A 21,946-nucleotide genomic window follows, 5' to 3' on the forward strand; every position below is an offset into this window, starting at 1 on the left:
TACTTTGTGGGGTTTTTTAATTTGACAGCTTTGAAACTAATTTAACAGAATAGTTGCCAGAGAAACTATATCATGCAATCCAGATCATCCATCCATGTGTACTCTTCCAATCCTATATAAAATCAATGAAGGAGCTTGTTTTTCCTAGTTGGGCAGTAGGTTTATGTCTCCATCTCAGAAGCCAGCTAAAGAGAAACTAAATAAAACTTAGCATACTGGATGAAATGTGCAGAATAGCAAGCCACGTTGTTCCTTTAAATAATGTCCAATTTTTCTGACTATGCAAGCACCATTAACCTGGGATCATTTTTAAAATTGAAAATGAAAAGGCACAATAAAAGTACAGGCTGTTCCCACTGATACTGCTTGCTTGCAGTATGCGAACCAGGGAATGCAAAGCAACTCTTATGAGAACACGAATACCATCTTAAACAGAATATGAAACAGCAAGATGTGTGTTACAAAGCTATATTTCCCATTCCTTAAAAAAATAAAAAAGAGGGAGACAGACAGACAGGGATGGCGAAGGAGAGAAACAGTAAGGAAGGGAGGGAAAGGAGGAGAGGAAAAGAGAAAGGGAGAAGAGGGAGACAGAGATGGAAATACAATGATGCCAGGAATGCTGAACGCTTTGCAAGACCTTTGGAGAAGATGAGGAAAGTTAAGTACACAAAATGGAAAGGAAAATACGCAATTTTCCTTGATGGAAGGGTAGGGGGAAATACCCAAGCTGAGGGCTAGAACAAAGCCAATACCCTCTTACATACTGCCTGGGGGATATAAACAAGACTGAAAGCAAAGCATCAGCCTCGTGTGCACTGTGCTAGCCCAGCTCGTGCCTTGTAAGCAGGCATGGCTGTGAAAGCCGTGTCACTGTTAACAGGGACGTGACTCTCCGAGAGTTTCTCTACCGTGTTAGTGCAATGAAAGCAACTCCCAACAACGAAATCCTGAAATATGGAGTAACTCCAGTTCTTTCCTCAGGGACTCATCTACTCAAAGTCTGCTTAGCATATACGGTAAACAACCAGCCAGCCCCTGTGCATTGTATTTTCTGGATATAATCTTACACTCCTTCAAACTTATGTGGCTGTAACCTCTCTCCAGGTTCTTCTTTCTCTCTGTCTTCACATGCTTCTTCATCCTTTTCTACTCCTTGTCTTGTTTTTCTCCTTAGTCTCCCTTTTCTCTCCCTCTTTAGTATCTCTCAGCTTTGTTGGGCTTATTAACTTCCATGTTAGTATCTTAACTGTCTATTCTGGACTAACTTTAAAACTGAATTAAAAAAATATGGCCACTCAAAAAGAAAATGGAATATGGAATGTGGTATCTATGTTTTCTCCCATCATTCTGTCCTCTCTTTGTTTTCCTTTTTTCCCCCCATTTTCTCCCATTTTACCTGTCGAATTCAGCTGCTCTTTGAACACGTATGCATATATTCCCTTTTATAGCATCTATTGCAGTGGGATGCTGATTTTTATTTAACTCAAAGAGTAAACTATAGAGAAAAATGATTATCTGAAATTAATCTGCAAAACAAGGAAATAGTGATATAGTTTTAAAAATAAAGAGGATCACTAAAAAATCTATTTTTCAAGACAAAGAATGATTTATTGCTGGCAGTGTAAATTTATACAATCCCTCTGAGGCTGAATTCTCCTTATATCATCAGTTACGTGTAATCTCACCTGTTGCTAAAAAGAAACTGAAGGAAAAACAGCACTAATTTTCATCCTGTCTGACTACCAGAAGATGGTATGTTTTAAAAAGCCTCTCTGGGTGGTTTTGATGGCAGCTTGTGGAAAGGGTCCGTGAAGCCAGGCAGCAGGGCGAGCACTTCTCAGGTCCATCCTCTGCCAGGCTGCATGGGACAGACAGCAGGCAGGGACAGACCCACAACCGCTCTCTTTCCTTTCAGCTCCAGCACACTCCTTACACAACTGTCCCCCGCACACCACCATGCTGCAGTGGACCCAAACTCCCCATGGCATGTGCTTCTTACTGTGGGCTGAAGGAAATTAATTAAATTCCCCATCCTGACCTCATTCTGTTGCCTTACAAATCCCTAAACTTGGGGCTGGTGATAGCACTCTTCTAGCTGAAGGGCAGGATTAGCCTTATTGCATCCAGCTTCTGAAAATAACTCCCATGCAAATACTTCAGAAGCACAAAAGCATGGTTTTATTTCAAGATATTATCTTCAGAAAAGCAGGTAAAATTACATTTAAGAGACTAAGGATATAGGTGCTAGATTTTCACACAGCCTAAGAATAGTATTTCTGGACTATCCTCGTGAAGTTAACTTTGGCGCCAGCAATTTACATCACCTGATGAGTTCTTCTTCATCTAAACAGACAAATGACTAGGTAAGATCTCTACCGCAGACACCTACTAAGGCTGTGTACGCACGGCACAAGGCTGAGACCCCGGGCTCTGCCCCAGGCTGCCGCCTGGACAGCCCGCCTGGGGGGAGGCAGCCAGCAGAGCTGAGAGCTCGGGGGGACGAAAGACCCCTCAGCTCAGCTCCAGCCGGCTCCCTAAAGCTGCTGCGGCTACGTTGTCCTGCCCGGCTCCATACGCATATGCTGCAAGAACAGCCAGCGGGAGCCAGCAGAGTTACCGGGTCCCTAACGCACCTTGGGGCGCAAGTTTCCACCCATAAATGCAAACATGGGCCTACATTCTCTACTCTTGACTGCATCGAGATGAAGAAAAATTCCACACAGCTCTGCTCTGCCCCACGCAGCAAATGCAAGTTGCTACTCCCTGACGCCCATCCTCCAGCACCGTGCAGCATACACTGTATGCTCTGCTCGCCCATGCCACTGAGGAGGGGACAGGCAGAATTATACCCTCGGTGATGTCATTTTCAGTACTTGAAACTCAAGATTTATTCAGACTTAATCTCTACACATACCAAGGTTGGTTAACACGAACGCACCAATTTGAATTTCAGATTTATACAAAAAGTCACTGTTTGGCAGTTAATTGGATAATATGTGAACACTGCCACAAATTGTTCTCTTTCGCAAGTAAAGGCAAATACACTGTTTTATCCTGCTGGGAGGACATACAGAAAAGGATGCTGCTTTCTGAATAGCATGTTTCCAGAGCTACGATTCAAGCAAATAAAAAAAAAAAGAAAAATCTATACCCTGTTTGTAGGACTGGCTGAAAGGGCATCTGGAGAGGCAAACACAATGCAGTTATATATCACCAGTAGTTGTCAAGGTAACTACAGAATTATGATTCCAGACTAAAAAATCACTTCATGTATCTTCTAAGACAGCAGTCTTCAGCCAGCCATTTGAGATCATCTTAACTGGAGGAAGAGCCTGAGTAAGATTCTCAAGAGAACTGCTCACTACGTCAGCCTTGTAAGACGCGCACCAGTTCTACACCATATAAGCACATTTTTTGACATCTCTCTCTATTATCTATGGCCTACGGTTTCAAAGCATAAGGCTTTCATGGCACTGGAGATGTGCTTTGCTTTCTGCATTCAGAAACAAAGTCTTGAAGGAAATCCCATTTGAAGACTTCACTTAGCCTGAGACCGAACAATTAATTGTGCATCATTTCAAAGCAAGAAAAAAATACCAGATTGATGGAAAGTAGGATCAGACTCACATGAAAGAAGTGTTTTCTATAGGACATTTCCATTTTGTGGCAATTTTTAAACAAAATCTTGTTTTAAATAAAATCTTTGCAAAATTGTCTTTAAAGAAAAAAGAAAATCCTTTACAGCATGCATTTTCAAATCAACACAAAGCACTGATAAGCAGCAGCTTATTAATTCAAGAAGATTTTAAGGTCTAGATTCTAAAACAAAGATTGTCTTTGATAGTACAGTAGTCTGGAACATAAGAAACCCTGAATGACTTGGGATGAGAAGCCTTTCATCTGGATTGACCTGAACACAAACTACCACATTTTGAGTTAATCCCTTCTACAGGCAGGGGCACTTTTCCTGCTTTATTTTGCAGATATGAATGCAAAAATGTTTCTCTCTCTCTTTTGCCAATGAACACTCCCATCAAAACAGACACATCTCTAGGAAATATTCTGTCTTGATGAAAAATTGTTCCAATTAGGGCCATGGGATTTTTGCATGGACTGGCTTCCAAGTGTAAAAAACAAGACAGATGAAAGCCTGCAAAATTTTAGGTTGGAAAATTAACTTTTCACAAACCTTCAGTTCAGAAGCCCCCAACTGCCATGACAAAGTTTTGAACAGGAGAAACTGCTTTTCTCCTTATACTATTTTTTCCTTTCCTCCCCTCCAATACATACATCTCCTTTTTTTTTTCCCCTGATATGCCATCAAATTCCTAAAGAGAAAGAAGTACAGACACCGTACCATTTAAATGAGATCCATGTTCCAGAAAGTTTAGTAGCTGTAAATTATTCAAAAAAAGTGCAAGTGTGTGAGCATAAATGAGATTGGAGTAAAATGAGGGGAAACACAGAACAACAGCAAATTGTGCCCAGAGCCATGGAGATCTCTCTCCCACCACAGGCCCACACATTTTCCATGCTAGGGAGGTAAAACACTGGCAAGGATTATTTTTCAACTAGGTCAAACTAAATGTTGGAAAGATGATTTGATTTATTTTGTCTCCTCAAGTCACATCAGTTGTGAAGAGCTACTGCTTCCAAGCAGCCTGAAGTCAACAGTAATCTTGGTAAGAGAAGACAGTGGCAGACATAATGTTAAGACTAAATAAGGACTAAACCACAGCTGACCATTATCTTGGGGAAACTAATCAGGTGCTGGTAACAGTTCACATCACCTTGTCCAGAAACATTGCCTCGATATAAGAGGAGAAATCCAAATCCAGACATGATTATTAGACATCTAATGATTCTCATGTTAGATGTTTTGCTTAATTCAAGATTTTATCAGTATCCTTAGGAGTATTTCTTTTTCTTCTTATAAGCAAGATTTTCTAGCACCAAGTACCAGAAAAGATGGTAAAAAATGCTCTGACATTACATGTTTCATGCAAGCCTTTAAATAGGCTGAGAAGGGGGTTTCAAAGTGCACATGAGCATGCTAATTTCCATTCAGGTTGTGAAAATGTGGCAGAGATGTCATCCATCATGTAAACTTGAACACATTTTATTTGAAACTTAGATTTTAAAATTTAGGTCTTAAAATAAACTATATTAGTCTATGCCCTGCATAGAAAAAAATAACAATAAAGGCAAGCTGCTCCGCAGTCATAGGCAATATTTCCTGGCCTTTTCACACAGATTATTGCTCTCAGCATCACTGTTCCTGCACTCCTTCCCTCTGTTTCCACAGAACAATTTTTGTACCTGCACAGATGGTTTTTTTTTTTAACACTGCTCCAAAGTTCTTCTCAAATACCCATTTCCTAAGACTGCATTATGGTCAAATTATTGCTGTTCTTACCACCATCTGTGCCCACGAGTCTTATTATGGGCACTGTATGAACACTGCTCTTGAAGACCCTGCAGTCCAGGAACCTCTGCATGTTACAGTATTTGTAGTCAGGGCTGGACAAATGAAGCAGACAGGGTTTCCTATGGTTTTGGCTGCTAAAATTTCATAGATTCACAGAGTTACAGGGGGGCTGAGGCTGGAAAGCAGCTCTGGAGATTATCAAGTCCCAGCCCCTGCTCAAGCTGGGCCACCTGGAGCCAGCTGCCCAGGACCCGGTCTAGATGGCTTTTGAATATCTCCCAAGATGGAGACTCTACAAACTCTCTGGACAACCTTGCCAATATCCAGCAGCCCTTATGCTGAAAAGAAAAAGAGTTTTCCTATTTTTGAATGGGATTTCTTGCATTTCAGTTTGTGCCCAGTTGCCGCTGGTCCTGTCACTGGGCACCACTGGGAAGTGCCTGGCTCACAACTCATTTAAGAACGGCGACACCTATTCAGAGCTTAGATTCTTTGCCATTGAAAAACGGCCCTCGCGATCCTGCTGCAAGGACGGAGCTGACAAGGGAAAACCAGCACTGCCCGCGCGCTCAGCTAGACCACGGTCTGTTGGTTCACGTGCAGCTCACACCTGGAAGGTTACACGCACAGCCTGTAAGTGCTTCAAACATAGGCACTGCTTTTCCCGTGTTTAATTCAGGCCACAAGTTCTCCGCGCTCCTGGCAGCTGGATCCCTCGTGCAGAAGCTGATGGCATTTGCACAGAAAATATTCTACTTGTTGTAAGCAAATTAAGTTCTAAAGCCCTACACGCAACCCACAGAAGCTAGGACTATATAAAGTAGAACTTGGAAGAGAGATACGAAAGCATTCCAGAGAGAAAACAAATTGCCTTTTCCTTGGCTTTGTCTTTCAGTATTCGCTGGGAATTTTCTTGAGAACAGACAAGGTCTGGAAATGCCTCACACAACCCGCCTGCAACTACTGCTCAAGCTGGAAAAAATAATGGCATACTACGGGAGGTGTCAAACCCAGGAGCACCTCTATCTGGCCACTGCTTGACATCAAGGCTCTACAGGTACATAAAAGAGGATCACAATCCTGTAAAAGGGTGAAATGGGAGATTTTGCAGGCCTTGCAGAGGCAATTTCATTTTGAAATTCCCCTTCTCCGGATTGCCTTCAGTAGGGCAGCACAATCAGCAAAATCCTAACCTCAGAGCTCCGGTCCCATTAGTCACACAAAGCTTCGGTGATTTACAGTCAGAAAATCATTTCAAGACATCTGAAAGGACTTTGTTATTCTGCCTACAGCTACACCTGTGCACTTCTTTGTCTCTAAGTTTCAATTAGAAATAATTTAAATAAGAGAAAATCATGTTTCCTAGTGGCAGAGCCTGTTAATGAAATATGTTTCACATTTCCAATGGAAATGGGAATTTAGGAAACTAACAGGCAGAGCTTGTGCCTGCAATATGAATATATTTTCTGTTTGAAAGACTTTATCTCCATCTCACTATCCAGATCTGCAGCTCATCTTTAGCTCTGTGAACCATATTCGTGTTGCTCTTAATGTCTGAATTGCCTGCCTGTTAACATGACAACTCAATTTCTAAGGTGTCTTAAGAAACGCAAAAAATAGGGGATTCTCTATTGTTTTAAATGTCTGTAAGCACTGAAGGGAAAAATCTTGTAACATGTTACACTGAAAGTCAAAAGGAGAACAAAAAAGACATGAGCAAGCAGGCTTAATTAATTTAACCATGTTTTTGCATCAAAGTATTATGTAAAACAAACAGAAAAGCAGGACAATTGATTGGCAAACTATTCACATAAATTATTTTATCAGAGGGCTCTGGAGATACCTTTCTGTGGCTTAAAATCTTCCCTGCTTCATACAGAGCAAAAAGTCACCAACTTTACTGCGTAAGGGACATAAGTGCTGAGCACAAAGAATCTGTATTAGCCCCTGCCTTATTTTCTTGGACTCTAGAAAGGGGTCTTTTATATAAGACCCTGTGCTCGTCCCTTGAGCACATGTAGGATCCAGTCCTTACAGACTCAGATTAAGTTTAACACATCCAATATTTATCCAGATTCAGATATTTTCATATGGCTTGAATATACTTGATATAACCTTAGATGAGGCTACAGAAAAGAAAAGAAATCTTAATGTTTAGGCAAGGTTCTTATACCTGTCACCAAGTGACAAAGCAGAAGAGCTCCGCAGTTCCACGCAGGATCCTGCAAAGTGGCATGCCGTCAGATCGAGACTTCTTTACTTCTCACTCCTATCACCACCCTGTCTTTCAAGATGTCGTCATGAGCCTGGCGTTCAGTTGTACAACTCTAACTGAGGGCAGTCCTTAACCTGCCAAAGCTAAGTACTGGAGATAATGCACCGGCATGAAAAAAGAAACCACGTAGATGGAAACTGCACTGTTATTGCTAGAAAACTCTTTAAACCAATCCTACAGGTCTTTCGGCAGCAGCAGTGCTAGAGAAAGGATATGCCAATGGCAGGATGTGGTAGAAGGGACAAAGTAGCCACATCAGGTCTCGCCACAAGCTCAGGATGTTACGCTTTTACACCTCAAAACTACGCCATGAAAAGCAAATCTGACACAAGCAAGCATAAACTCATACATGCTTATACACACTTACAGAAAATACGTCTCAACCACAAATATTTTCTACTATTTTTCACCGGTTGGATGATCACTTCCGTAACAACATCTTTGACATACCATGTCAAAGAAGAAGTCCTGGGTGGCATTTTTGCACATTTTAACAAGGCATTGGTCTTTGCTGAACTGGCTTACACAGCTCTGGCCCACCTGCTGGGAATACCACCCTTGACACTTGGGCAAAAACAAATCTAAAAATTTGTGAATTTGGGAACTCTCAGCAGCTGACTTCCTCTAGACTGCAGGGAAAGCCAACAACAAACAGTCTGGTAGAGAGCAGAAAAAGGTGGACTGTTTTGTTAAAACTGGTGCCTGACATACAGCAAGCGTCAGTGGAATAACCACCCATGAGTCATTCTGCAATTATGCTTGGTACCTATTGGCTAGATTACCCCTTCTTCTTTCGGGTAAACTCTTCGATCTCAGATCTCTAATAACAAGGAGAATCTCCTTGCTTGTTAGCAGATTATACGCAAAAGGGAGCAAGTGACCTTGTCATCTCCTTATTCCCTGGCTGAGCCATATGTAGCACAAACATGCCAAGAGAAAGCTCTGGGAAAAAGCCAGGCTTGTTGAATGCACACGAACTGCAGTGTTTTTAAGGCAATATCATTCCTCCTACTGCTTGGCCCACACTGTCTTGATGTGGGTCAGACTGTAAATGACACGATTTGGTTGCCACCGTGCTAACCTCTACATTCCTCTGACTCCGAGGGAGAAAGTCTCTTTTTCCTTTCTCATCTGGCTTCAAATGGAAGTCTCATGAATGCTGTGGATTTAGTGTGTAGTTTTATAATTGTGGTTTTATTTGAATTGCCGCAAAAATGTTGGGTGAGATTAAACACAGGCTTCTCCTTTTGAAGAGGTCTGTGCTTAATATGACTTTTACACCCTGTTCTCTCACTAACTTTTAATTTTTTTCTCCTTTGAGTCTAGTTGCAACTCCAGCTCCTACACTGCAGTTGTGAGAGCCTTTCCTTGGTACTGTGCTAAGTGATATTTATGCATAAACTTTTGCTAATTGCTGATTCCATTGGCATTCATGAACCTATGCTGGAATGAATGAAGCTTTCATTCATGTTTATATATTAGTTTCCAACATTTGTATGTTTGTAATCATTAGGCTAAAACCAGCTTTCATTTGCAGAGATGTAAACTGAGGGTAACTGAGTCAAGAGATAGATACACTCTATTATGTACATGGAAAGATTTTTTTGTAGTATCATTGAGAGTTGAGTTAATCACAGAAACTTCCCCATTCCATAACTCAATGTAGTCTGTTCAGGACTGGTAACTATGGTTATGGCTACATTAACAAGTGGTTTGGATCAATAGAAGTCAATCTCTAGAGCTCATTTTTTGCTGGGGACCTGACATAGGTACTCCTACAGGTTGCTGGGACTCGGTTCAGATAAACTCTAAGTTTGCTCATGTGCGCTAATACTCTCTTACTGCTGCAGCTCACCTCCCAGGCTAGTTCTGTCCAAAGAGAATCAGGTCAGGACCTGCGGTGCCCTTCCTGATGAGAACCCGTGCTCAGCAAGCGGGCAACAGTTGAGCCTTGCCTGAAAAGCGCTCTCCTGATCTAACTAACGAACACACTAACATGGACACACCCTATGCGTAAATTACAGAGACTTATACAATTAGAATATCTCTGTGGCAATCCCTAGCCATCAACAATTTTCCCAGCCGTATAATTGCTACTATTAACAACACAAGTTCCCAATTTAACAAATGGAAGCAAGATAAATGCCCACATCGTTCTGGCTTCTCCCAGCTTTGTGATTCAGAGCATAGCAATCTGTTGCCCTTGGTCTTTTGGAAATAGTGCCTATGTGATAATTTTAATGACAATGCAGCACTTCTTCTGGTCTGTTCTGGATAACTGAGGGCTTTGAACGCTTTATCATGGAGGAGGTTCTGATGGTCAAGTGAATTGGGTCTATCATGCCCCAAGAACCTGTACCTTATTCTCTTCCAGTCAGCTGCCCATGTCCTTCCTCGCTCTTTACACTTAGCAGTCGGTAACTCAGCACAGAGACCGAAAACCGAGGAGGACACCTAAACAGTCTGGAATCAGCAGTGAGTGGAACCAAGGAGGTTTCTGGTGTAGCACCATGGGAGAGGATGGGTGGTAGGAAGAGGTGATGTGATACATTGCTTGGATTTTCTGTGTCCTTTAGTATTGGCTGCCTTGGAGGGGAACTGCTTTCCTCTCCAATACTCTCCCATCTTTTGGCATTTGCTCTGGTTTGAATGCCTCCAGCATGGGAAACCAGGCTTCCTGCCTCCCTGTATTCAGAAATTTTGTCAGTCCTTTCTTCATGTCTTGCTATGCTGCTCCAAAAAAGCATCATCTGTGTGCATAGCCTTTTTATTATTATTATCCTTTATCCTCCTCTCTACATGCTTTGAGTCTCACTTGTCCCTGAACTAAGTGCAGATTATGTCAAGTAAAACTACTTACCCTTAGATAGCAGACAGAGCCCCAGACAGACAGTGGGCCAAGACATAGAAGGATGATATCGCCTTAAAAACACTGCAATTACATGCATTCAACAAGCCTGGCCTTTTCCCAGAGCTGTCTCTGGGGATGTTTGTGCTATGTATGGCTCAGCCAGGCAACAGGGAGATGACAAAGTCTCTTGTTCCCTTTTGCTGTCTAACCTGCTAACAAGCAAGGAGAGTTTCTTTGTTAGTCGAGATCTGAGATCTGGATAGCAAACTGATGGCACCCACTCACATAGTTTGTCCATAGTAAAAGAAGGACAGCTATATTGTCCCAATCCTTGATCACGCTGGCTGCCCAGCAATACTGGTTTGAATAGTTCTCTTTCAAGAGTCCAATATTCCAGATGGGAACAGTTTCTGTAAGCAGTTTTTTCATATGGGCCACAAAAAATGCTCAAATAAAACAGAGGAAAAAAGGTCAAGGTAACTGATAAGGTTTTTATGCAGTGACTAAACAGATATTGAACGGTAGCTTTTGAAAAGGTGATACGTTCGCACAGCCTAGTCTCGGTCACAGTATCTGCACACACATCCCATTACAAAGCAAAGTGCAAATTCATCGATAAGCAGTAACACAGGCCTGCTGCTCAGACTCACACAAGTCCTTTGTACAGGATAGTGCACATGTAAATACAAATACCCCTCAATCAGTGAGAATTCTGAAAAGGCAATACTCTTCCAGGTTTTTTTTAGGACAAATCTACCAGGACCTGAGATTACTAAAGCCTCAGTCATTGTAATTATGATGAGGAACAACTTCAGTCAACTTTAGATACACTTTCAGCTTCCTCAGACTGCCAGCTGTATATTGACAAAGTTTATAACTGAAGGTTAGAGCTTACTTCATTCAGAAAACTCAAGAAAGACTGGGGTGCTAGAAAAGCCTGTGATCACACAGATGTGAGAAAATAAGACAGACCCTGGTTTGTTCAGCTTCACGCAGGTCACGTGATGTAATTAATTCCAAATGGTTTTGGTCTCCGTACAGAAACTTCCAGCAAAAGATTTAAACAATGTAATAATTACCTTTTTCCTTTCATGATCCTTCTGACTATGCCTTAATTTATGATGCTTTTAACTAGCATACATGTATCCTGAGGCTATGATGGGTGCACATTTATTTAAGTCAAAAGATAAATCTTAATGAAAGGTTTTTTTAACACAATAATTAATGTATTTTGATCATCATAACAGTAATTATTAGAGGCACAAAAACAGAATCAGATCTTAGAAGAAGCCATGAAGATCCGAAATAGGGTGGAGTAGCAGCACTGCCCTATTATTTTGCCAAGAGATGATACATCAAAGTGGCAGCAGTGAATCATCATACACTACTAGGAACTACACCCAGTGAATCCAAGAGATGGAAATATTAGATGCACTAACCTCCATCATAAATTGCAAATTATAGTCACACAGCAGATAGATAGTGCGCAATGTGCCTTTTCTCATAGTTATCAAGCTATGCTCTCCTTATGCCTCCCCCAACAGGCTCACTCATCAGATTAAAAGAAAAAAACAGAACTGCAAAAACATAGGAATTTTGGCTTGATATGAAAGGTCCATCTATTTTTAAGAAAATGGTTTTATTTTCTGAAGGATTATAAGCTCTCAACATGTGTCAAATAACCCAGTTGAGCAGCCTTGTTCTTTTAGAAACCTCTTACCCGCCAAAACCCCCACTTTTTTTATGGGATTATACACACGATGGGAGGCAAATCCAGAAATGAAAATGAGCACACCCACTCTTACCTGCTGTCGTCCTCCTTTAGCAGAAATGACTAGTATTCTGATTTTCTGCCCAGCTATTAAAACATTGTGCCCATACACACACACAGGCAGACTGTAACTTGCAGGCAGCCCTTTTGCAATGACATACAGTAAAGAAGTCAAACAAAACTGAAAACATTTTTTAAAAAATATCCTACTCATTTTATCTGTGACAGATTTACTTTAAGCATTAGTTTCCCCAAACTAAAAAAAGTTTAGCAATACATAAGGGGACCTCATATAAAAGGAGATGCCAGCAAAAAGAGAGGAATAAAGAGTTCCTTAAAGAAAAGGATATAGTATGGTACCTTTTCCAGTCAAAGTTTCTTCTTGTATTTTCCTCACCGCTTCTTGGCCCTCACTCTCACTGTTTCCAGCTGTTACAATACAGAAAATGGAAAATTAGCAATGAAATCAACTTAAGGACAATGAATACAGGCATGCCACTATGAAGTGCTAACCACAGTGTAAAACCAGTATGAAGTTTTTAGGTGAAAAGGTGCGATTCGTTACCATCAGGCAGAAGAGGTTTTCAGAGAAGGCTGTACAAATACACTGCTGTTCACACGAGTTCTGCCTGTTTATCTATCATTCATTTATTCATACAAGATAGGACCATCTGCTGGCTGGACCAGCAGAATTGAGATGTGAATCTGTGAGCCAAGTGAATTATTTCACATCCAGATTCTACAAAAGCTTCACTATAGGTTAGAGCTGACCTCCCCTCACTCTTTTTCCAAAATTAAGACTTCCACAGTTGGAAAGGCCCCACTACCCTGGCCCAAATGCTCAGGAAAAGTTTTACTAGCGCTAACGTAAAATGTGATTAAGCATCAAATAACTGCCTTTTGTGCCATTCAGCTTAGGTGGACAGTTAATAATTGTCTGAAATTTGTTTGGCAATTTTTTTGTAACTACTTACATCAAAGGAAAAAACACAAGCACAAACAAAATAATGTCGTGGTTTAACCCCAGCCAGCAACTAAACACCGCGCAGCCACTCACTCACTTCCCCCCACCCAGTGGGATGGGGGAGGAAATCAGAAAAAAAAAGTAAAACTCGTGGGGTTGAGATAAGAACAGTTTAATAGAACAGAAAAGAAGAAACTAATAATGATAATGATAACACTAATAAATTGACAATAGTAGTAATAAAAGGATTGGAATACGCAACTGATGCACAATGCAATTGCTCACCACCCGCCGACTGACACCCCGTTAGTCCCTGAGTGGCGATTCCCCCCACCCCTACTTCCCCCAGTGTATACACTAGACGTGACGTCACACAGTATGGAAAACCCCTTTGGCCAGTTTGGGTCAGCTGTCCTGGCTGTGTCCCTTCCCAACATCTTGTGCCCCTCCAGCCTTCTTGCTGGCTGGGCAGGAGAAGCTGAAAAATCCTTGACTTAGTCTAAACACTGCTTAGCAACAGCTGAAAACATCAGTGTGTTATCAACATCCTTCTCATACTGAACCCAAAACATAGCACTATACCAGCTACTAGGAAGACAATTAACTCTATCCCAGGTAAAACCAGGACAGTAGTACAAGTTAAATTTTTTAAATTAAGTTTAGCATTCCATTTATCCATCCACAAACATTTTCCATAGCGTGACACATCAAAATACCTACTGTTTATTATCTAAATTGGATATAAATACTGATATCTCTTATGAATTCCATGAAGTTGCCTTCTTCCCAAGATTATATAAACCTCTGCCATGGTTTCTATACAGGCTTTATCTTGCACCGCTCTACGAGTGTCCTGTCCTCTCATTCACTTGTTAGTTATGCAGCAGAAACTTAAGGCTTTCCACTTTTTTCCTCACTTTTTTTTAGTAACAGTGAATCAGCTCTAACGAAGACAAGGAAAGAATCACAGCGTCACGGAATAAGTTGAAGTTGGAAGGGACCTCAGGAGGTCATCTGGTTCAACCTCCTGCTCACGTTAGTTCGTACATGCTCGTATTTACTTTAAGATGTTAGAACATGCTTTATAGTGCTATTAAACTGGATTCATTTGATCTCACACAGAATGTGTTCAAAAAGTGGGAGTAAACCCTCTGAGATAGATCATGTGCCATCCATCGGGTGCACCAGCTGGAGGCTCAGAGCTCTGAATGGAGATATTACGGACAACCTGACCACTTTGAGGAGGTAGGCTAATGCATTCTTTTGAGGATGGAGTTTTTGCTGTGCTTCTGCAGTAAAAACCAATGATTTGCAGCAAATCTTTGTTTTCATGATATGCAAGAAGGCTCAATTTTTACATAAATGTAGCCAAAATAAAGACATTTAGCATTCCGGATACTGGAGAGAAAATAATTCTCACATAAAATGTAGAGTCATATCGGTCTAAAACTGTTCTCTATAAATTCCATTAACTATGGAATTATATTGCTCAGACTGACCAAGAAAGAAAGAAAAGAAAGAAAAAAAAAAAAACCAAAGCAGACATTTGCAGTATTTTCTTGTTGCTGTTGGTTTTTTTTCCCCTTTAAAACCATCCAGCCTTGTACAGAACAGAAACATTCAGCTTGATGCTAATTTCCAGATATAGCTGCAGCATCAGCAAAGAAACCCTCCAGAGAAACTGCCATTTCTGGGGAAATCTGTGCACAGGGGTTATGGGCAAGAGATCAGTTTTCCTCACTGTTTCACCTCAAGTGATGTACTAGAGTAAGATTTCAAACTCAGTATGTTATTACACCGGATAGAGTTAGGCTAGAAACAAAAATACTTTGGTTCCAATTCTGTGAAGGTCTTATTTGATTCCCCTTTCGTTCATTCAGCACTCCTCACACAGAGAACAGGCTTATTAAAGCCTCCAGTGTCTTGATTTAACTCTCAGTATGCCCACTTAATTTGTTCTTTTAAAAGAGTTTATGTTCACAACAAATTTTAATTCACTTTATTTTGCTGTTATATAAATGGTTATTCATTAAAGCTCAGTGCCTTCCAAATGAGCTCATTTCATTCATATTTGCATATTTTTCACTCTAGACCACTGGGAAAAAATAATTATTTTGCTAAACAGTCGCTTCAGATGTCTGGTTCCAGACTGATTCAACAGAGAGTTTGAAAACCAGGTTCTGGAGGCTGGACTATCACAAAATTGAAATAGCCTCATTGAAAGCTGCTACTCTCGTACAAGCTTTTAAAATCCTTCTCTCAAAGAAAATCCTGTAAGAAAGAATAAAGACACTGAACAAATGAGCAAAATCCTTACAAAAATTTCAAAGACACATATATCAGAAAGATACCATAGGACTGGGAGAGTAATCTATGCTTCTGAGTTAGCTTAAGGAGATCAGCATCCCCTTGCTGAGGACGGGTGGGAGAGGAAAGGGACACTGCACTGTTGTACTGCTTCTCTTCTAGTACATCCTTCTGGGATCCTCTAAGCAAAGTGAGCGGCAGGCATGAAAACGAACAACTTCCTTTTAAGTGCTTGCTGCATTAATTATTCAAAATTCAAAAAGTACTTTTTAAGTCACTGTCGTGGTTTAACCCCAGCCAGCAGCTAAGCGCCACGCAGCCGCTCACTCACTCCCCCCCACCCAGTGGGATGGGGGAGAAAATCGGGAAAAAGAAGCAAAACCCACGGGTTGAGATAAGAACAGTTTAACAGAACAGAAAAGAAGAAACGAATAATGATAATGATGACACTAATAAAATGACAACAGCAATAATGAAAGGATTGGAATGTACAAATGATGCGCAGTGCAATTGCTCACCACCCGCCGACCGGCACCCCGCTAGTCCCCGAGCGGCGATCCCCCACCCCCACTTCCCAGTTCCTATACTGGATGGGACGTCCCATGGTATGGAATACCCCGTTGGCCAGTTTGGGTCAGGTGCCCTGCCTGTGTCCTGTGCCAACTTCTTGTGCCCCTCCAGCTTTCTCGCTGGCTGGGCATGAGAAGCTGAAAAATCCTTGACTTTAGACTAAACACTACTAGCAGCAACTGAAAACATCGGTGTTATCAACATTCTTCTCATACTGAACTCAAAACACAGCACCGTACCAGCTACTAGGAAGACAGTTAACTCTATTCCAGCTGAAACTAGGACAGTCACCAAGCTAACACAATCAGCTTTAGGTTGGGAAAAATCAAAAATAATTTGTATCTTCTTGATGAAGATGGGTCACTAAAAGGCACACCCTCCAACTGTACTGAACAGGAGTACAGCACTCTAAACTAAGGAGGAGGACAGTTTACTATATGGGGGTCAAATTCTTACCACCATCAGCTGGTTTCGATCCTCGATAGCATATTTGTAGTGATTCTTTAAAAAACTTTGTGATACACAGGAGAATCCTCTGGCTGGACTTTTTGCCAATGATTCACAATAATTTTCATACGTTTGACATGCCAGAATTTATCCATGCCAAAATTTATCCATTTTAAGTGCTACAGCATCTGTAGCGTAAGATCTGCCTACTCTGGATTCAAGTGGTTTGAAGGGAAGGATTAGAAAGGATAGACGGACCATGTTTTTTATGCAGTGAGGGAATCTGAAGAAAAGCTTTGAGAAAAAGGGATTCAATGTCTTGAGAGCTTAGATCATCAAAGTACCCAAAACCGTAATAATCTTGCTTTTCATGCTAATTTAAAGTATCTGTTGGGAACTCAAACTAGAAACAGTTGTCTTAAGAACTGTTTATGCAAGCTGTTCAGTGCCTTATCCGATGTTTTTCTTCTACGTAGTCCCCACAGAATAGTGAAAAATTCAGGTGAGACTGATTCAATAACAACGCTGACTACAATCAATTCTGAAAATAAAAATAATAACATAAAAATAAATTCAAGTCTGAATGGATGCACCTGTATAAAATAAGATGCCATTTTAATGGCATGAAAAGTTATAATTCTTAGTAAAATACTGGAAGTCATGTTGAAAAAAAGGATGGAAAACAGATTTAAACACAACTTTTAGTCAAAAAAATTTACTCTCCTCTTCAACATTCATCTACATAAATGCCGCAAGTCAAAGCACGTCGATCTAAAGCCACCACAGAAGTACAGAGAGAAATTCTTATCAGCAGCAATAGGCTTTGGATCTTACCCTAAAGGTCAGGCTCTGTCATCTTAATCACTTAAGTAGATCCTAACTCTGAAAGTTATTTCAGGGATTTCAATAGAATTATCACAGAGGGTTGCTCAGCTTGAATAAGGATGGCGAAACCACAGCCCATAGAAACCCAGCACGGTTGGGTAACATTTATACTATAGCTAGTTAAGGGGTCCTGATACATCTCTATGTATTATTTATACATTATTTTCAATTTCTTTGAATTTGAAAGTCTCTCCAAAAGAATAACTGCTACTCACACTCATAATTTATGTACAAAATTGATCCTGATAAAAACGCAAGACCTTTTCCAATTGGTGTTTTGCAAAAATAGGAATTTGCAATCTTGGCGTTTCAAGGGAATGTACTGCAGGGCATTGTAAAGAAATTTAAAATAGTCTGTGAACAATGATACAGCCTGTAAAGCTTAAGGTTGCCTGGAGAGAATAAACCCACAAATCCAAAAAGCCCTCGCTTACCAAAGTTAGCAGGGGGAGTAACTCCCAACTTTCAGCAAGATAACACAAAACCGAAACACAAATAAAAACTTTTTGAGATGAACACCAAGAAGACGCAAACCACCCAGGACGCGGTGGTCCAGGGAAAGACCCGACCCCTCCGGCCTGGAGCCCAAGAGCCACGCTGCGTACCAAGGCAGCCCTCAGCCTGCGATAAACCCCGCTGCGGCGAACGCCGGGAGGGGAGGCAGGGGCGAGCTGCCCGTCGGCGGGGCAGCCGTGCCGGGACATCGCCTCCCAGCCCTCCCCACGCACCCCAGCCTCTGGCAAGTGTGACCCCCTCATTCAGCAGTGCCTGGGGAACCTGCCTACCTGAGATAAATGCTCATCCCTTGACTTACTTAGCCGTAATTACGTATCAGTTGTTAATCCCTGAAACAATGAACAACTTCCCAGGGTTCGCAGCCTGCCCCGTGGCCCTCCCACTTGCCCCTGATCACTTCAAGTAACCCAAGTTTGGAAATGGGGCCCATAAACTCTAATGCATATGTGCATTACCAGGAGAAGCTTGGTGGTATGGTAATAAATTCTGTATAAATGTATACCAACTGATTAAGGAGTTGCAGAGGGTGATGGTTAAGTGTCTTTGTGCAAGAGAATATAAAAAAGATTCCAATTGGAAATTTGAATTAAGGTGCCTCCTCGGAGTAGCATAATCCTCATTATGAGTGAAGGGGAACCGATTTCATTGGAGCACCAGCCTGAAGACAGGGCTTGCAAGGGCATGCAAAGCCTCAAGAGAAAACTGAAGTCCTATCAGCTGGTGTTATGAGGATTATGATTTTGTGAGTGTGCATGGCACTGCACAACAAATAGCATATGCCTAAGAGAGGAATGACTGCGCCCAAAATCTCTGAGGATGAGAAATTTGAACTCAGCACAATATGAATGTTTTTTTAAAGGAATCTATAACATATTCAATAAAAAAAAATAAGTCTTCTTTAGGAAAAAGGAATATAGATCTTGGGTCCCACCCATAAAACTTCCAAGTCATGAATTTGTTATTCAGTAAAGCTACATATAAGGATGTGACCTGGTATAAAAAAGCATTGCGAAAGTGGTACAAAGCTTCCTTATGTCTAGAGATACCACACGTCTTTCTTCAGCCAGTTCATCATACAGCAGTCACAATTAAATACATGCCTTTTTGACATGAAAGGCAAAAATATTGTTGTAAGCGTTCCTTTGAGAAAAGAAGCAAAACTGAGTAAGGAGGAGGATGCCTGTTTGCAAAGAGAAAAGAAATCATCATTCTTGCCGTAGGTTTCAGCAACCCAGCTTCTCCAACGAGAAGTTAAGAATGACCCTGTTTATCAAACCAAAGATATATCTAGACAAGTGCCCTGTTTCCAACAATAACCTGTAGCAGGTGCTTAAGGAAAAGGTATAAGTGACAGCATTAAGTCTAGGAGTGGTGTTTTCCAATACACCCTCCCAGTAGCAAGAAGTTTCAGAGATTTCCTGAATCAAAGGTCGCACGTAGCCTCTCAATGAACCTATCCTCCACTACTTCATCTAATTGCACTTTCAATTCATTCAAGTGCTTGGCCACCAAAGGGTTCTGGGACAAGAGGGTCTGTGATTTAATGACACCCTTAATTACATTAAAAAGGTTGTACTTCAGTAGTTTGTTTTTTTAATTATTTTGTTGGATGTTCTCTACTTCGTGTACAATAAGACAGGGAATAACCACTTCTCATTCACTTTCTCTATACCATTCATAACTGTATGATATCACACCTCAGTCATCTGTTTGCAAGCGGAAGAACCTTTATTAGCCCCACCTTGCACAGAGCCATCCCATCCTCCTCACCATCCCTCTCTCATTTTTTCCAGTTCTACCAGACTCCTTTTGAGTATTCACAACAGGATGAACCAATGATTTCTACAAAGGAAGAGGGACACTTCCTGTCCTGTTTTCATCTTCTTTCCTGCTAAGTAATAAGATTTTATTTGCCTTTATGACTGGCATTAAATATCAAAGATGTTATGCAGACAGCTTACAACAGTAAATCACAACTTTTTTTTTTTTTTTTTTTTTGAGTGGTAGTAGTTAATTTAGATCCTATTCTTGTAAATATATAGGTGTGGCTGTTTTTCCTCATATGCAGTATTTGCATTTACTGACACTGTATTTATCCATCCCTTCATAACATTGCATGAAGTCGTTCAATATTGTGAGATTATTCCCCATTCTTTACAGCAGTTAAGATTTCACAAGGCACCTCTGGAGACCATCCAGTCCCAACCCCTGCTACAGCTGGTTGCCCAGGACCATGTCCAGTCAGGTTTTGAGTATCTCTGAGGATGGAGACTCCACAACCTCTCTCGGCAGCCTGTGCCACTGTTTGACCACCCTCAATGTAAAAAAAAGAGTTTTCTTATGCTTAAATGAAATCTCCTGTGTTTTGGTTTGTGCCCATTGCCTCTTGTCCAGTCATGGGCACCACTAACCAGACCCTGGCTCCACCTTCTTTACTGTCCCCATCAGGTATTTATCCACAAGGAAAAGGTCCCCCTGAGCCTTCTTTCCAGGCTAAACAGTCCCAGCTCTCTTAGCCTCTCCTTGTGTCAGAAGCTCAAATCCCTTAATTATCAATAGTCAAATTAATTTGACTATCCTAAATACATTTGCCCAAAATGCATCATCTCACTGTTCACCCTTTTTTCTGTATCTATCTTTTATAAATGTACTGAACATATGCCTATGGGATCAGGAGTCCCTTTGCTCTACCCCAAAGATGACAAATAATTCCTAAATGTTATTTTCTGTCTCCTAATCAGTTACTAATTTACAAGAGATCTTTCACTTATCTCAAGACAAGGTAGCCACTTTAAAATCTTTTGGCGTGAACCTTGCCAAAAGCTTTTGAAAATCAAGATTAAATTAATTCACACAGTCGTTGAATTCTTCAAAGCATTTAATAAATGCTTAATGAATAAATTAATGTCTAGAAAAACTGCACTAACGCTGCCAAAATTTATTATCACATATTTAACTCTGTATCTTTTATAATGCCTGACATTTTTTTCAATATAAAAATCACACTCACTGGACTATGCACAACGTCCTTCCTAAAACTGCCCAACCCTCCTATCTGCCCACCTTACACTTCTCCTGTACTAAGGTCCCATGCAGAAGATACTACTCCAGAAATACTTTCATGGTATTGAGGGATTTTGTTTTTAATCATAGTGTCTTGTTTTGGACTGGCTTAATTTCTTTTCTGATGGGTGGTACTGTATTTATACTGAGTTTGTAATAATCTCCATACTATTCATAACCACAGTATCTTTTTAGCTGCTATTTTACATACTTCTTTTAGAAGAGACAGTGAACAGTGGTTGCCTGTACAGAACACATTTTCAGATTGAGGACTCCAAGCCCATTTGGTCGTTCCTCATAAGGATGCTTCTCCCTGCCCTTGTTTTCCTCTAATCCGTTTAAATTTTTATGCTATCCATTTTAAAATAGGCAGACCAGAATTCAACACAGCGTTTAAAGTGCTGGCACACAAAGGATTCATACAGTTGAATCAACTCATGTTGTCTGTTTTGTTTGTTCCTTTTCTAATGATTTCTAATATTTGTTTTGGTTTTTGCAAGCTATTGAGCACTGAGTTTTCATAGAACAATCCATTTCGACCCCAAGGTCTTCCTCCAAAGTGATGATGGTCAACACAGAATCCATCATTTCTTCTTCTGGAGTTCAAATTTTTCCCCCTGTCCATCACTCCACATTGATCTACGTTGAATTGCACATGCCTTTTAACACTCAGCTTCTTATGGTCTTCCTGCAATTCTTCACACACATCCCTGGTCTTTTATTACCCTGAATAATTTAATACAATTTGAAAGACTTGCCACTTCACTATTTGCTCCTCCTCTAAAATTATACGTTGAAAGCATGGGTTCTAACACATATCCCTGTTGAACTCCAGTGGTAACACCCTCTCTACTAAGAAAATAAAC

General features: G+C 40.8%; 1 protein-coding gene across 1 annotated transcript in view; it reads right to left on the bottom strand.

Moving 5' to 3' along the window:
* Positions 1-21,946, bottom strand: part of DHRSX (dehydrogenase/reductase X-linked) — a 170,531-nt gene that overhangs the window by 105,582 nt on the left and 43,003 nt on the right. Inside the window, exon 4 of the mRNA XM_029999153.1 lies at positions 12,689-12,757. Within this exon, the coding sequence (XP_029855013.1) occupies positions 12,689-12,757 (69 nt within the window). The remainder of the gene's footprint in view (positions 1-12,688; positions 12,758-21,946) is intronic.

Source organism: Aquila chrysaetos, chromosome 23 (genome assembly GCF_900496995.4).
Source record: "Aquila chrysaetos chrysaetos chromosome 23, bAquChr1.4, whole genome shotgun sequence".
Classification (NCBI taxonomy): Eukaryota; Metazoa; Chordata; class Aves; order Accipitriformes; family Accipitridae; genus Aquila; species Aquila chrysaetos.